At 40.5% G+C, this 17,365-nt stretch overlaps 1 protein-coding gene across 9 annotated transcripts in view; it reads left to right on the forward strand.

Moving 5' to 3' along the window:
- Positions 1–12,000, forward strand: part of AUH (AU RNA binding methylglutaconyl-CoA hydratase) — a 163,354-nt gene extending 151,354 nt beyond the window's left edge. For 8 of the 9 annotated variants that reach the window (XM_082471339.1, XM_082471336.1, XM_082471331.1 and 5 more), the window contains 4 exons: positions 227–414; positions 3,757–3,807; positions 5,508–5,555; positions 9,319–12,000. In XM_082471339.1, coding sequence (XP_082327465.1) covers positions 227–414; positions 3,757–3,807; positions 5,508–5,555; positions 9,319–9,396 — 365 coding nt within the window. In that variant the 3' untranslated portion in view covers positions 9,397–12,000. Of the gene's footprint in view, positions 1–226; positions 415–3,756; positions 3,808–5,507; positions 5,556–9,294 lie in introns of all 9 variants that reach the window. The other variant, XM_082471333.1, reaches the window with a different exon arrangement.
- The last annotated feature ends 5,365 nt before the right edge of the window (positions 12,001–17,365 follow it).

A 17,365-nucleotide genomic window follows, 5' to 3' on the forward strand; every position in this document is an offset into this window, starting at 1 on the left:
GATCACTTAATGATGTAAGGTTCTTAAGTGCTTTTGGGGTATTAATAATTTTATAAACTAATTCAGAAATTAGATTCTGTCTTGAAGTAGTTTTCCAGTTACTCATTTTGACATATAAACTTCTGGCCCTGGTTTGTTTTTATAAAGGAAGAAATGAAACATTGAAATGTTAAAAGGAAAGGGTGTCAAATCACTGCCTGCATTTTCTGTCTCATCCCCTCCGCAGGGGGCACGCAGCGACTGCCGCGTGCCATTGGGATGTCCCTGGCCAAAGAGCTCATCTTCTCTGCACGTGTGCTCGATGGCCAAGCAGCCAAAGCAGTGGGCTTGATCAGCCATGTTCTGGAACAGAACCAGGAGGGGGACGCTGCCTATAGAAAGGCCTTGGACCTAGCAAGAGAGTTTTTACCTCAGGTATTTTAATTGCATTTCCTTTTGTTACTCTTTTTAGATAACTTTATAACAAATTGACTAGATTAATATTAAGAGCCTTCAGAATTAAAATTAAGATTTGAAGATAATCTGAGGCCCCTACTGTAGCCATACGTTGATAATATATCACATACATGTTTATCACGTGGGACAGAACTTCCCAGCAACTTAAGTTGTTCGCCAGCTAGCCCTTCTGACCTGAACTGTACACATGAAGAGAAACAGTGACGGATGGGCTGTCACACTGGATTGCCCCCAAACTGAAACACAAGTAAGGAGCCCAGAGTCAATTATGCCAAGTGAGCTTTCATTGAGATCCCATAACCTGAGATAACCTGCTTGAACAGCACCAGTTGTGTGTCTTATTGTGTTTGTTTTTATGGTGATGTAGGCATGGTTTTAACTCCTTTGTGCACAGTATGCTTCCTCACAATTACACTTCAAACCTGGGACTCACTGCACATTTACTCACAGATCATAATCCTCATGAGTAATATTAATAACAGCGCATCGAGGGACCTGTATTAAGGGTTTCTTGGTTCTCTCACTCTTTTAGGAGTATTTTTCAAATATTCCTTTCTTCTGAAATCATGGATTAAAGGATTTTTGCTATGTAAACAGTTAGTGACTTGTCTTTATTCCTAATGGCGTGTAAAGTTTTATAACTTTCTGGAGTCAAAATTACTTCCTCTCTAACTCAAACAGTATTTGTAACCAAAGGCCATGGGTCCTTTTGGGAAATCTCTCTCTAGAAAAATGCATGCACCCTCCACATTTGTCTGGAGTTTCGCATCCAGTTTCAGGAGGCATCCTTGGAGTTCTTTGTTGTAAGACAACGCCCAGGCCTGCTGTGATGCACCTGTCCCCTGAGAGCTGTCAGACGGCTCCTCTCATTTGAGTTGGTTTCTAAAACCACACTGCCTGCTGTTGATGCTACTTCAGTCCTTCTCAGTTAAGTTATGAGCTATAAGCTCTTCCAGGGCAGGGACCTTATATAGTTTATTCCCCATATGAGGTAACAGAGTCTTATACTCTGAATTGATGGAGAGAGAGCAAGTAGAAAAGACTTTTACTAGTTTAAGAAAACAAAACAGCTCCCGAGTTCTGAGATGCACAGCCTCTCCTGATCCTTGGATGGGAGGATTCAGCTCCCTGTTCCAGAGCTCTGCCCAGGTGGCTCATTAGCCCCCTGGCCCCTCTGTGGTTCAGGTTCCTTATCTCACTCCTGGGAACTGGCTTTTTCTCCTGAGACTGCAGTGCTGTTAATGCCATCACTGCCCACAGCTCACCCCGCCCGAGAGCCCCCTTCTCCCCACCTCCAACCTGACATCTGGCTGCACCCTACCACGTGGTAAACCAGGCTGAACTCATCGTCTCTTTCATCTGAAGGACACGCCTCTGAGAACATTAATTGCTGAAATTAATTTTTCCCCAGGTGAAGGGAGATGTCAAATGACTTTGGAAAATGTGTAACTGTGAAACTGTATACAAAAGTTACAAAACAGAATTTGAGGTGGAATAATCTTCATTTTTACAGACCTTGTTACAAAATGATTAGTCTTCTTAATAATTAGAAAGCTTCTATAAAATTAGTATTTCTAGGTGATTTCTGTATTATATGTTACTTCCATTTTTCTATCTTAGGAAAAAAGTTTGTATATAAAGAAGAGGCACTGGTTTTATATTTCAAAAGAGAAGCTAATTAAGCGTTACATCTAATAGCATTTTCACTTTCCTGTTTCTCCAGTTTTATAAACCTTGCTGCCCAAAGTGTGGTCTGTGGTCTAGCAGTCCAGGCGTCCGCGGGGAACATGTTAGACGTGCAGAATCCCCGGCGCATGCCACACCCCTGAATCTGCATCTCCATTTCAACCAGGGGCTTGGGGAGTTGTGTGCATATGCAAGTTTGACTAGCACTTGTCTGGGTCAACTGGTAATAAAAGTGAATGGAGGGGCTTCCCTGGTGGCGCAGTGGTTGAGAATCTTCCTGCCAATGCAGGGGACACGGGTTCGAGCCCTGGTCTGGGAAGATCCCACATGCCGCGGAGCAGCTAGGCCTGTGAGCCACAATTACTGAGCCTGCGCGTCTGGAGCCTGTGCTCCGCAACAAGAGAGGCCGCGATAGTGAGAGGCCCGTGCACCGCGATGAAGAGTGCCCCCCGCTTGCCACAACTAGAGAAAGCCCTCGCACAGAAACGAAGACCCAACACAGCCATAAATAAATAAATAAATAAAATTTTAAAAAGTGAATGGATAAGTTTCCTGTGGAGAGGAGCACTCTGTTAAAAAAAAAATGAATTGATGATCTTGAAAGAAAAAAAAAAAACTAGTATGTGTAACATACATACACATCACATCTGGAAGGATTCTAACTGAGATACTTGCCTAAGCCTCGGAAAATTGCAGTCTCTGAAAAAGATTTTTCAGCATGTGATTTAGGAAGAGAATTTAGATAGGTTAAAGTAGACAACCGAAAAATGGCATTTTTCATGCCATCCTACATTTATCCATTCACTTATTGGAGTCCTTTGTTGTGCCTGTTATTTAGAGCCTCTTGCATTTTAATTCAAAAGATGCTTTAAAACACGCCATTGAATTCTAATTCATCACCCAATAAACAATTTTCAGGAATTTAAAATGTGATCAAATAAATTAAATTCCATCTGGAGGATTATGGTTTCTAAGACAAAGTTATGTGTCCCTTCTCACAGAGGACTCCTAATTCTTTCCTCTATGACCCTCACACATCCTGAAGGACTTATTTGGACTTGAAGCTTTTGTGTGATGTGGGAGCACTGCCTGGAGGACGCATCTTTACTAATACATCATCATCGTGGTTAGTTATTGATGCCCAGGGAAGAAAGATACAGCTCCACTGCCTGAAACAGATGATATCTGAATCCCATGTTAATCAATAGTGTCAGCCTCATCACCAGCCCAGGGCTCTGTCGAACCACTAATGGGTGTGTTATTGTGCCAAACACTTTATCTCCTTTTCGTTTTCCTACTTAACTTGTAGGGAAATTTGCTGAACAATGAAAAGCCCTCTACTGGACACATACCACCTGCTGACCTCCAAGCATATAGTTTACTGTGCCACAGCATGCTGTGAAATCTGCATAACATGCTGGTGCAATAGATTGTTACAATTGCTGTTTAATTAAGGCCTTGCAAGGCTCCTAAAATACATTTTCCATCAACTGTCTTACAGCCATTGTTGCCTCTATGCCATGGATCCAGCAAAGGGAATTTCTGAATTTGACTGAGATGTACAACATGATTTGCATAAATAATTAAAATATGTTTCTTTAATTTGAATTTTAGGGACCTGTTGCAATGAGAGTGGCAAAATTAGCAATTAATCAAGGAATGGAGGTAAGTGCCTTAAGTTTGAGTTTCTTGTTGGAATAGGTAGTGGAGATTTAACTTAAATGAACCATTATTTTTTAATATTCTAAAATATAGCTGTTTCACTGCTATGATTACTGAAAGCTACTGAGGTTCTTTTTAGCTACATCAGTGATTGCATTCTGCTTGTATCTGTTGTTGCTTCAGTATCATAATCACAGAATTCAGTAATTTCACTGATGCCCTGCAGCGTATGACATGCTTATTATTTATGCCATTGAGTTAAGAGATTTATTGGCTAGTAGTTCATAGAAAACCAAAAGAAAAGGGCATTCTGTGTATTCTCAGCACCAGTATCATATTATAAAAAAATGTTCTAAGGAGAACTTCCTGGCTCAAAGCTCCTCCTAAAGATGGAGACCCTCTTTAACTTCTTGATGTGCTTTCTGCAGTGAGACACACATAAACCCTGCAGGGGGCCCTGGGGTTACTCTGGAGAGAGAGCTCCAAAGGAGTGGAGGCCCCAGGACAGGGGAGAAGTAAGCAGGGCAGGGGAGCAATGCAGGTACCCATTTACATTGGGCTTTTCATTACAGCAGTTGTATTTTGGATAATTAATTACAGGAATTTTGAAGAAAGATATTTCTTCCTTGCAGACCCAGAGGCCACTATATTTTCCTGGCCTTCACAGCAGTAAAAAGAGGTTAAATATGTTAGTAATAAATACATTTTTAAAAATTTACAAAGTATTTGGTTTTTAAAAATTCTTACATAATAGTAACAATGCTGGAACTTCCCTGGTGGTGCAGAGGTTAAGAATCCGCCTACCAATGCAGGGAACACGGGTTCGAGCCCTGGTCCAGGAACATCCCACATGCCGTGGAGCAACTAAGCCCGTGCGCCACAACTACTGAGCCTGCGCTCTAGAGCCCGCGAGCCACAACTACTAAGCCTACGTGCCACAACTACTGAAGCCCATGCGCCTAGAGCCCGTGCTCCGCAACAAGAGAAGCCATCGCAATGAGAAGCGCATGCGCCACAACGAAGAGTAGCCCCCGCTTGCCACAGCTAGAGAAAGCCCACGCGCAGCAACGAAGGCTCAACACAGCCAAAAATAAAATAAATAAAATGAATTAATTAGAAAAAAATTCTCTAAAAAAAAAAAAATAGTAACAATGCTAATAGCAAAAACCTTATATGACCCTAAACAGCTAGAGAAAGCCCACGCGCAGCAACGAAGGCTCAACACAGCCAAAAATAAAATAAATAAAATGAATTAATTAAAAAAAAAAATCTCTAAAAAAAGAAATAGTAACAATGCTAATAGCAAAAACCTTATATGACCCTAACTATGTGCCAACCCAATGTATAGCTTATGTAGTTTATAAAGACTTCACCTAGATTAACTGATTTGATCCTCACAATAACCCCATTTGGTAGATAACTGTAATTAGCTCCTTGTTCAGATGCACCTCTCTGAGACAAGAGAGGTTAAATAACCTGGGTAACTAAAGTTACACAGCTCCCATATGATAGAGTCAGAATTTGAACCCAGGCAACCTGGTTCCAGAGTTTCTCGTGCTGGTCATACTTCTGATTTGCTGTATTACATCAAAGAATTCTGTTCTTTTGGAATAAGGTTATTAAGTTTGAATTTATATTTGTATTGAGTATACCATATTTTAAAAAGTAATTCTTGCTGAAATGAATTATATTTTTATCCTCAGGTCGATTTAATAACAGGATTAGCCATAGAAGAAGCTTGTTATGCTCAGGTATGTAATACAACCACGAATTCAATGCAGATACCCCTTACCTTCTGTATAAGTCAACTAAATTATATATCACTGAACCATGATATATATACACTATTACAAAATCATACAGCTGGGTTGAAATTATTTGTTTCTGCTGTTTGACTGTTACCAGCTCTTACGACTGATTCTGTTCCACATACTAATGGCTCCTGTCTATGTAATTTAGAAAATGCTTAGAATAGTTAAGTTAGTACCATTGTGCTGTAGCTGTCTCTCTGGCTCATGTTGTGTTTTCTGGGTGTGGTCTTGAACCCTCACTCCAGTGTAGAGAGGTGTGAGGAAGGCAGCTGTGAGCACGTGCCTCCAGGAAACATCAGTATTTGAGACTCATTGGCTTTTCCTGATGTTCTGAGCCTTTCCTCCTACCCACTGAAAGTTCACTAGTTCAATTATTATATATACAGTTTTCTTTTTTGTACACAAATTAATAGGGCTTTTTATAGAGGAACAAATCTTCCTTCCTCCCTTCCTTTCTTCCATCCTTTTTTAAATGAAAGATACTTTAGATGCTTGTTCTAAGGCATCTAAAGTAGCACAAGAGTTTTGTTCTACCTTTTCTGAGAATTGGAAACTGTGTCAGCTCCCATTTAAGCATGGCAGTATCATGAATTAGGAGCAATAGCTAGAGTGTTACTCTCCGCCTGGTCTGTATATATAAATTACCACCTGTCATTGATGAGCACATACCATGAATGAACTAAATTACAAACCTCTTACAAATGGACAACCTCAGAGTCTGAAGAAAAATTTTAAAAGCATATTTGGCCACACCTTATCAAATGTAACAGGAATCATACAAAGTATTCCATCAGACCACAATGGAATTAAACTAGAAGTCAATAACAGAAAGATAGATGGAACCCCACCTATTAATGGTGAGATGTAATCTTTTTAATAAGGTTAAGCAGTGTACTTCTAAATAACATTTGTCAAAGAGAAAGTCTCAAGAGGAATTAAAATATATTTTGAACTAAATCAAAACGAAAATACAACTTATCAAAATTTGTGGGAATATATGAAAAACAATGTTTAGAGAGAAATTTATAGCATTAAATATGTATATTAGAAAAGAAGAAAGATCTAAAATCAATAATAACTTTCCACCTTTCAAAAGTGGAAAAAGAAGATCAAATTAAATCCCAAATCAGAAGAATACAAATAATACTTTAGAGCAGAAATCAGTGAAATTGAAAAAGGGGAAACAATAGATAGAAAACAAAATCAAAAGTTGGTTCTTTGTAAAGATCTATAAAATTGACAGACTTCTAGTCAGGATAATCAATGAAAAAGGAAGACAAAAATTATATCAGAAATGCAAGAAAGGTTATTACTACTGATCTTATGGACATTGAAAGGATAAAGGAATACTGTGAACTATATATGCCCACAAATCTGATAACCTAGATGAAATGGACCAATTCCTTGAAAGACAAAATATACCAAAATCCATCCAAGGAGAAACAGCTAATATGAATAGTCCTATGTTTGTTATAGAGATTAAATCAATAATTAACAAACTTCCGAAATAGGAAGCACCAGGCGCAGATGGTTTCACTGGTGAATTCTACCAAACATTTAAGGAAGAAATTACACCAATTATCTACAATCTTTTCCAGAAAATAGAAGCAGAAGGAATACTTCCTAACTCATTCCATGAGGACGGTATTAGACTGATAACAAAACTAAAGACATTACAAGAAAGGAAAACTATAAACCATTATCTCTCATCAACATAGATATAGAAATCCTCAATGAAATATTAGCAAGCTACATCCAACAATATATAAAAGGAATTACATGCCACAACCAAGTGAGATTTTTCCCCAGATATGCAAGGCTTGTTCAACACTAAAAAATCAGTTAATATAATTCATCACATCAACAGGCTAAAGAGGGAACTCTGGTGAAAGAAATCACAATTTAAACAAATAGATATCCCATATTCATGGATAGTAAGACTCAGTATTATTAAGATGTCACTTCTTCCCAACTTGATCATAGATTCAATGCAATCCCAATAAAAATTCCAGAAAGTTATTTTCTTAATATTGGCAAACCAGTTCTAAAGTTTATATGGAAAGTCCAAAGACCCAGATTAGCCAACACACTATTAAAGAACAAGGTTGGAGGAATGACACTACTTGACTTCAAGACTTATAATTAAGCTACAATAATCAAAATAGTGTGGTACTAGCAAAAGAAAAGACACATAGATCAATGGAACAGAATAGGGAGCCCAGAAGTAGATTCATACAAATATAGTCAACTGATCTTTGACAAAAGAGGAAAGGCAATTCAATGAAGAAAAGATAGTCTTAAAAAGGAATAGTACTGAAGCATCTGGACATTCAACTACAAAAAAAAAAAAAAAATCTAGACACTGACCTTACACCCTTCACAAAAATTAACTCAAAATGTGCCATAGACCTACATGTAAAATGAAAAACTATAAAACATCTTGAAGATAATATAGTAGAAATTCTAGGTGACCTTGAGTTTGGCAATGGCTTTTTAGATACAACACCATAAGTGTAATTCATGAAAGAAAAAATTGATGTTTGACTTTATTAAGATTAACTTCTACTCTGCAAAAGACACTGTGAAGAGAATGAAAAGACAAGCCACAGACTGGGAAAAATATCTTTGCAAAACATATATCTGATAAAGGACATGTATCCAAGACATACAAAGAGTTTTTAAAACTCAACAGTAAGAAAATAACCCATTAAAAACTGGGTATAAGGTCTGAAGAGATACCTCACCAAAGTAGATGTACAGATGGCAAATAATCATAGGTAAATATGCTCCACACCATATGTCATTAAGAAATGCAAATAAAAACAAGATACCGCAGTTTGGCCATTTCTTACATAGTCTTACCACATGATCTAGCAATCATGTTGTTACGTATTTACCCAAATGAGTTGAAAACTTAGGTCCACTCAAAAGCCTACACACCGGTGTTTACAGCAGCTTTATTCCTAATTGCAAAACTTGCAAACAACCAAGATGTCCTTCAGTAGGTAAATGGATAAACTGTAGTACATGTATAAGTGGGGTGTTATTCAGCAATGAAAGGAAATGAGCTATCCTACCAGGAAGAGACAGGAAGGAACCTTAAATAAATATTGCTAAGTGAAGGATTTCAGTCTTAAAAGCCTGCATACTGTATGATTCCAACTATATGACGTTCTGGAAAAGACACTGGGGTGGGGGATAAGGGATGACTAGGCGGCACATTAGGGATGTTGAGGGCAGTGAAACTATCCTCTGTGATACTGTAATGGTGGATACGTGACATTATGCATTTGTCAAAACCCATGGAATATCCCTAATATACACTATGGACTAGTTAATAATATTGTGTTAATATTGGCTCATTAGTTGTAACAAATGTATCACATTAATGCAGGATGTTAATAATAGGGGAAACAGTGGGGGGGCTTGAGGGAGTATATGGGAACTCTGAACTTTCTGCTCAGTTTTTTGGTAGACCTAAAATTGTCTAAAAAAAATAAAGTCAATTTTATTGAAGTATATTTGAAATGGGAAAAAAAACATCTTAGAGTTAGAATGATAAATTTGGTCACATAATTTAAATTGTTCAAATGATTTCAAAATTTTAGATTGTCTTCTAATTAGTTTCCTTAATTAAAGCTCATTAAACTTTCACAGTTGTCTTTATTTTTTGGCATAGATAACAATGTTTTGCTTCTCTTAGACCATTCCAACGAAAGACAGACTTGAAGGTCTTCTTGCTTTTAAAGAGAAAAGGACCCCTCGTTATAAAGGAGAGTAGAAGAAAGAGAAATCTTTAAAATGCCAGTGTAATAAATATACTTCTGGAAGTATCTTTCAGATTCACGTATGCCTCAGCATCTGGAATCCCAGAGACCAAAGTGAAGAGCGAGTTATCCACATACTGAATTAAGTATCTGGAGTGGACCCCTATGTGTACTTGTTCAAATGTGTATCATCATTTTCATTCAGATTTATAAAGCTAATAGTGTATACTGTCAAAAACGCCAATTCAAAATTAGGTATACATTTTTAAATACCTCCTGCATATGAGGCTTTCTGTTCTTAATTTTTTTAATGTGAATAATTTATATATTGCACACGCTAGGAAAAAATATTGATTGTATGTCTCCTGTGCTACAGTATGAAAATAAAATTATTTCTTTGTACCAAAAATGTGAAGTTATACCAAATAAAGTTTCCAAGGGATTGTACACATGCACCCGCACACATACATCTCATACTGAAAAAGGAGCTGATAGAATTCTGAGTGAAAATTATCAAATATAAGTAAAATTCGTGAAAAGAAAACGTGGAAATTTTTCTCTTACCCCATTCTTTTTGTATTGAATAAATCATTGCATGTTGGATTTTAGAAGAAACCACCTTTCCATTGCTGATTCTGTCAGGTGACCTCTTTACGTAGTCAGTCTTAGAATACAGTATGGATGGTGGAGAATTAATCCAGTCAGAGACTGGGACCAAAGGCCTTGTGGAGGCCAACTGGAGGCCTGGAACTGTTGTACCTCTAAGCCCTCCTAGCAAGTGGCCTGGCCCCCTGGCCTAACCCAGAAATAAAATGGTGCCGCCAAGGTTGGCCCTTAGAAGTGACTTGGTCCTGGATTAAGGGTGAAGTAGAGCCTGCTTTCTGCTTCCTTCTCCCCAGCTATTTGCAGCTGATTTCAGTAAGGAAAGGAGGTGAACACAGCACCCCTCTCTCCCCGTTCTAACAAACATCATGCCCTTCTACCCCTGGCCAGATAAGCAACTAGAAATGGGGGAGCTCCAGGGGTGTGTGAGTTTATATAGGCTTGCCTGGGGGACAGATAGGAAGTGTGTGGGAAATAGTCAGCTGTAGAATTAAGTGTGCAAAAGGGAGCGGAACAGTACAGCTCCCTGAACGGATTTGGGCTAGCTTTATTTTGTGTTCGTTTGATCAGACCACACTGCCTATTGAGGCTGCATCCAGGGCTGAGTCCAGCAGTGCTGGAGAAACCCCCCTTTTCCAGGACCCGCGCCTGTTACTTGCCAGCTCCAGGGGTCCCCCACTGTCCCCGAACACTGCAGCTGTGCTTCATTGCAGTGAAGTCAAGTTCGACACGTGGGTGACTGCCTGTTTCATGCATTCCCATGCTCCGCACCACAGCTTCCTTGCTCTTTTAAAGCATATAGACTTGGAATTTTTTAAATCACCGAAACTTTTGTTTTTTAATTTGAGAAATTGAACTCTCAATCTCAATTCTAAAATCCTTGAAAGAGATAAGCGTGGACTTAACCTCAGCTGATGGGCACCCTGCCAGGGGGCAGGCCTGCTTACTGTGTGCGTCCTTGTACTACAGCAAGCGCTGTGCTCTTTGTCACCTTTGCTGCTGACTCTGTGCAGACTATGATGTTTGCTCAGCTGATCGCCATCATATGAAAGGCGCTTGTTAAAATTTACATTCGGCTCTGTGGTGATTGTATCTGGTGGTGTGTACACTTTGCTGATAAACTTGTACCATTCATTTCCTGCAGGATAATTTGCAAATAAAGTGCTGGTCCTAGTTTTCATGATCCTTCAGACGTTTCAGGACCCCTTGGCTCTGTCCGTGACATGTGCAAATGCCACTTCCATTCTAACTGAGTAGGAAATAATTATGTTCATGGGGAAAAATATTGAGTGTGTTGAGTGACTTGTCTCTCCTAACTTGGATTCGCAGTCTGCTGCTGATTGAACGCCATTTAATTTCCTAACAAGTTCTGATTAAGTCCCTGGAGTGATTAAGTCAATGGAGTGTATCTGAAAGCAAAGACATCATCCTGTAGTCACTTCAACGTGTCTGCGCAGCTGTCTGTATAGATGTTTGCCTTTCCCTTGCTTTTCTCTTCAGCAGGGCAGTCTTGCTGGAGGGTGGTCCTAACACTCCCCATGGGTTGAAGCCCAGTGGCTGGGTGCTGGGGGGGCGTGCTCGTCCCTGAGGGAGTGCCTGCATTAGCACGTGGGCCAGAAGCTCCTTTTGTTTTCCTCCAGGGCTTGGAGTGTTTTCAAGTTCTTACACTGAAACCACATGATGCAAGCTGGTAACACAGTGGATGTATCCATATGTTCAGATGAATTAAAGGCGACCAAGAGGGAGGAGGATTAACCGGGCACACTTAACAGTTCAGGGGAAAAACATTTCACGTTATCTCAGAGCAGGAGACCTACTAGTCTTGAGGTAATGTAGTGCTGGTTAATTTATAACTTATCTCTGAAAGAAAAAGAGGTCTCCAAGTGACAGAGATTCTGAGTCAAGAGAAGACTTGTAGTCACGGCCAAAAGAAGACTCAGATTTCCTGTGATTCATTTTCTGTGATTTAAAGGGTCATTTCAACTTTGTGTTGTTTTCGATAAAAAATAGACATGGTTTTCCTGTCTTTTTTTTTCCCCCCTCTGGCTGTCAAGAAATTTTGCGTGTCACACAGTGTTACTTTTCTGACGATACTTACAAGAGCGCTCTGGACATGGACTGGAGAAGTGGGGTGTCATTTCGTGTAAACCACACTACAGAAAATGCTTAATTTTCATGTGGACTCATAGCTGGCTACCCACTGACCCTTTTCCTCACTTAACCCTAACTCCCTCTTCTGGTTAAGTGAGGCCCTACATTTGCTCTGATTTGGGGACCAAAAATCCTGGCAGGCAGGCAGACTTCTTAAATAGTTAATCCTGCCGTTATTATTTGTCTACTTACCTAGTTAAATAGTGTATGTCAGCATTTATTGGGCTTTATCAAAAGACAGTCAAAATTTTCTTATATTTGAAAAGAATGTGTACGTGTGTCACAAAAGAAAAAACAGAGCATTTTAAAGTTACTTGGTAATATGTTGGTAAAATGAGAGCCACTCTTCTGCAGAGATGAGACGCTACAGATTGTGGTTGGGGGTATTTTGGCAGATAGGGGGATCAAACACCCTGCTCAAAATATTTGTGGGTCTCAAGCCCTAAAAACTCACTGTTTCAAATGCCTTTTCTTTGGGAACCTCCCAAAATTCAGTTACCCCTCAGAGGGATAGGCACAATTTGGTGTGCCATAGTTCTCAAACCAATCCTCAGGGCAGTGTGAGCCAGCTGGGCACCTGACAGAGAGAATAAAGGACAGACCCCAAGGACAGACCAAGACATGCACCTCTCGAGTGGTCAGGGCCAGCCCTCATGACAGTCGTCCGCACACCAGCTTAAAGGAGGCAAGGTAGGAATATAGCCCTTCCTCAGTGAGCTGACAATTCCCTGGGACCAGCAAAGTGAGCTCATAGCCACCAGCATGTCAGTCCCATCTTAAAAGTATAGAAAACACAGTATTATGTGTTTTGCTCAAGGGGACATTTTGACAATATCATTGAAGGTACTAATGTGAATACGATGAGAGAATTAGGGCCGGGTATTGTTATGATAATAATGACTACCATTTATGAAGCCCTAAATACTTCCAGGTGTTTCCATGCGCTATTGTATTTACTCTTCATAGCATCCAGGAAAGAAGAGGCACTGGTTATTCCTGGGATCTAGAGCAGGAGGCTGGAGCATAGCCTGATTACAGGTGGGTGGTGGAGTCAGGAATTGAACCTGGAGCTGTTGACCTGTCATTACTCTTAAGCCTGAAAACAGCTGAACAACACAGCCAAAGGCTACCGATACATGTGTATGTCAACCTTTGCCCAGATTGGTTCTAGTTTTCTCATGACTTGGCAAGAGATAGTGTGCGTATCGAATGATCTGACGATGGGCAGGCAGTGTGACAGTTACAGCGATGCCTGCTCAGCGTCTCCTTTAAACCGAGCCCTTTGCCTGCATGTTCACATCCAATACTCAAAAACCTTAGGAAATGGGTTTGTCATTTTCTAGCTTAAGAAGCTGAGGCCAGAGTTGGATTTGTGTCAGGCATTCTGAATTCAGAGCCCCGACGTTCATCACGACACCTGGAGAATACAGAGCCCATCTTGGCAGCTGTGAGCAGTGAGTCTGAGGACTCGTGTTTGATAGGGATACCCATCAGAAAGGAAGCATGTGTGGGTGAAGAGCACCTCATGCTTCTTTTGGGGAAGCATAATGTGCATCTTGCTCTATTCTGCACCGGTCAAGCTCACCTAGAGTCTTGTATTCACTTCTCAGTGTCACAGTTTCCGGTGGCTGTAGATTCCCTCTGTGCTTTTCTGGAAAGCACACAGGAGTTCTTTTTTTCTTTTCGTTATATTTTTTGGCTGCATTGGGTCTTCATCGCGGCACACGGGATCTTTGTTGAAGCACGCAGGATCCTTTTTCGTTACAATGCGAGGTCAGCTGGGGGTCTGTTTGGGTTTCTCTCTAGTTGCAGCGCTCGGACTTCTCTCTAGTCACACAGGCATTCTTTGCCCAAGTTTCAACTCTTCTGAAACCAGTGATGAGACCAGGTAAAGCATCTCCTCCCTCTGAACCTGTTTCTTCATCTGTGAAGGAATCGTAGTCATTTGTGATAACTGCAAAGACAGACTGGATGTGTCCAGGCAAAAGGGCTTTGGAATCAGTAAGGTTGCCTTCTACAGAAGTGGTGGTGATATTTTACTTGTTTCATGTTTCAGAAGAGAACTGTTGGGACAGGGAGGTGGGTCTCACAACCACGTCCAGTTCGGGGCCGTGTTCAGGAACCTGGGCGTTCACTCAGGAGACAAGAGGTCAGGGGAAACCTGGTGGCTGGCTTTTTTAGAACCACAGTGTGAAACTGGAAACTTCGAGGCTGCCAGGGACCAGAGGAAGGCACACAGGCCCCCCACTCCCAAAACCCCTCTTCCGCTCTGCTCTGCGTCTGTCCACAAACAGAGATGAGGGCTCTGGTCAGTAGGGGAAGCTGCTTCCACTCTCCCAGGCCCAGGAGCAGCTCCCTGACACTGAGGTTGAAGCAGAAAGTGGGCAAGGGGGTGGGACAGAGGACAGTTCCTCTAACTCATCTCTGTCCCTGAAGTGATCCAGATGGCACCCCTTCAGCTCCCACACGGGCTGAATAGGTGGGAAATACATGGCTGCAGAGGCAGCTCGCTTGTTGGGCTGGGTCATAAAGAAGCACAGAAAGCAGTAATCTGCCTAAGTGGGGCTGTGGTTAATAACAACTCTGGTCCTTGGGATAATCCATAGTTTAAGCAGTAGTTCTTTTAATATTTTAAGAAAAATTACCCTTAGGCCTGAATGCCATGTTTAGAGTACCAATTTTGAGGGCTGGGAAGGAAGGATTGCCCGTTTTCTCATCACCCTGTTGGCTTTCACACGGCTGCCTGGTGGCCTCCCTGTGACAGAGGAGATGCTGGAGGATGCAGTCCCTGCGGCAGGTGAGCCGTGACCAGGCCAGGAACAAGGTGGGCTGCCTGCACCATCCGCCCACCGCATCTCACTGCCAAGTTTCGGTCCTAATGCATTTCCAAAGACTGCCTGTCAGATGTTCTCCAAACAGTCTCTCGTGAACCCATTTCACAGAGTGGGGCCTGAACTCTTCTGAGAGAAAGAGTAAAATCACCGCGGCGCTGAGTGACAGCTCAGGAGGGAACTGTGTTCTTTTAGTTGTGATGTTCACAGGCCAAGGTTTCAGAGGAATTGGAAGATGGGCAAATGTGCTTCTTGACCTTTCTGAAAATAGTCTGAGTCACTTTCACTTTCAGCCTCCGAAGCGTGTTAAATGAATCCTTTGTGCAGTTTACAGAAAGTGAAGAGCAGTTTGGCAACCGAGAAAAGTTCCAACTCCTCACAGCCTCTCCTACATTGAGTAACATTTCTTTTGAGTCGTCTATTAACACTGCTCTGAAACAGACTTTTTACGAAGCCTAGAACTTGCTCAAGAGTGGCCCTAATTTGAGTGCTTTAAAAATACAAGAAATGTGTGATGTGCCACAAAACACAGGAAATGACAGCCCACATCTGACTTGGTGGAAAGAAATTGTAATTATTGGAAAGGTGTGATTGGTATATTTATTCGTATTACCTGTCAGTGACTCTATGAGATGCTTGCAGAACACAAACAGAGGTCTGCACATAACAGGAAAGGTACTTTCTTTTGCTCTGGTCTTTGTGGGAATGTGTATGTGGCTTGTGATTGTGCAACCACTCTTCTAAAAAGACTGACCATCCGCAGGCCTGGTACTCCTGAGTTCAGGTAGAGTGCGTGAGCTCTCATTCGCTATGTGCATATTAAAAATAAAAAAAAGTTCACCTGTGTAGATCTGAAAATGTATGTTGAATTTCCTGAAAAACTCGACAGACCTGACATTTTTAATCTACCCCAGGATAAGCTAGTCTTAGAAAGTGAATGTGAGGAGGAGTGTGGTGGTTAAGAGAACCAGGGAAAGGAGTCAGCCAAGTCCTGGCCTGGACCAGTCCTACCTGGCCGTGACCGTCGGCGGATGCAGAATGGAGGGAGGCCACATCTATAAGAAAAAAAAGACCTCATCTTGTCTATTCATTAACCTGAGGGCAGGGATTCTCAAAGCTGCTGGCACCTGGAAAAAGTACCCTCAAGACATATTTTGGGACTCCATTCCATAACTTCTGAATTGATTCTGTGTTTGGAGCCCTAAAATTGCTATTGAGATAAAAGCCACCTTGGTAAATTTTTTTTTTTTTGAGCTATAATTCACATACAATAAAAGTCACCCTTTCTAGTGTACAAGTCAGTGGTTTTAGCATATTCACAGAGTTGTACAACCATGACCACTATCTAACTGTAGATATTTTCATCACGCCAAAAAGAAGCCCTGTACCCATTACCAGTCAACCCTGATTGCCCCTCCCCCCAGCCCCTAGCAATCGCTAATCTACTTTCTATCTCTGGATTTGCCTACTTTAAATATTTCATATAAATAGAATTATACAATATATAGCCTTTTTTGTCTTGCTTTTTTCACTCAGCATAATATTTTCAAAGCAGATCCATGGTGTAACATGTATCAGTACTTCATTTCTCCTTATGGCTGAAAATATTCCACTCTATGTATATACCACATTTTTTTTATCCATTCATCAATTGATGAACATTTGGGTTGCTTCCACTTTTGGGCTATTATAAATAATGCTGTTATGAAACTATCTGTACAACTACTTGTAGGGATATATGTTATCATTTCTCTTGGGTATATATACCTAGAAGTGGAATTACTAGGGCATAAAACAACTTTATGTTTAACTTTTTTTTTTCTTTTTTTATGTTTAACTTTTTGAGGAACTACAAAACTGGTTTCCAGAGTGGCTGCACGATTTTACAATCCTACCAGCATATACGAGGGTTTTAATTTCTCTACATTCCACCAACACTTGTTATCGGCCTTCTTTTTGTTTATAGCCATCCTAGTGGGTGTGAAGTAGTATCTCATTGTGCTTTTGATTTGCATTTCCCTAGGGACTAATGATATTGAACATCTTTTCATGTGTTTGTTAGCCATTTATATATCTTCTTTGGAGAAATGTCCATTCAAACCCTTTGCCCATATTTAATTGGGGTATGTGTCATTTTATTATTGAGTTGTAAGTGTTCTTTATATATTCTGGATATAAGGCCCTTATTGGATATGTGATTTGTAAGTAAGTCTTTCTTCTGTGGGTTGCCTTTTCACTTTCTTGATGGTGTCCTTTGACCATTTCAAAGTTTTAAATTTTGATGAAGTTTGGTTTATCAATTTTTCCTTTTGTCTGTGCTTGTGGTATCATATCTAAGAAACCATTGCCAATACAAGGTGGTGAAGATCTACGTTTTTGTCTAAGAGTTTTATAGTTT

This window comes from Balaenoptera physalus (genome assembly GCF_965194825.1).
Source record: "Balaenoptera physalus genome assembly, chromosome: 7".
NCBI lineage: Eukaryota > Metazoa > Chordata > Mammalia > Artiodactyla > Balaenopteridae > Balaenoptera > Balaenoptera physalus.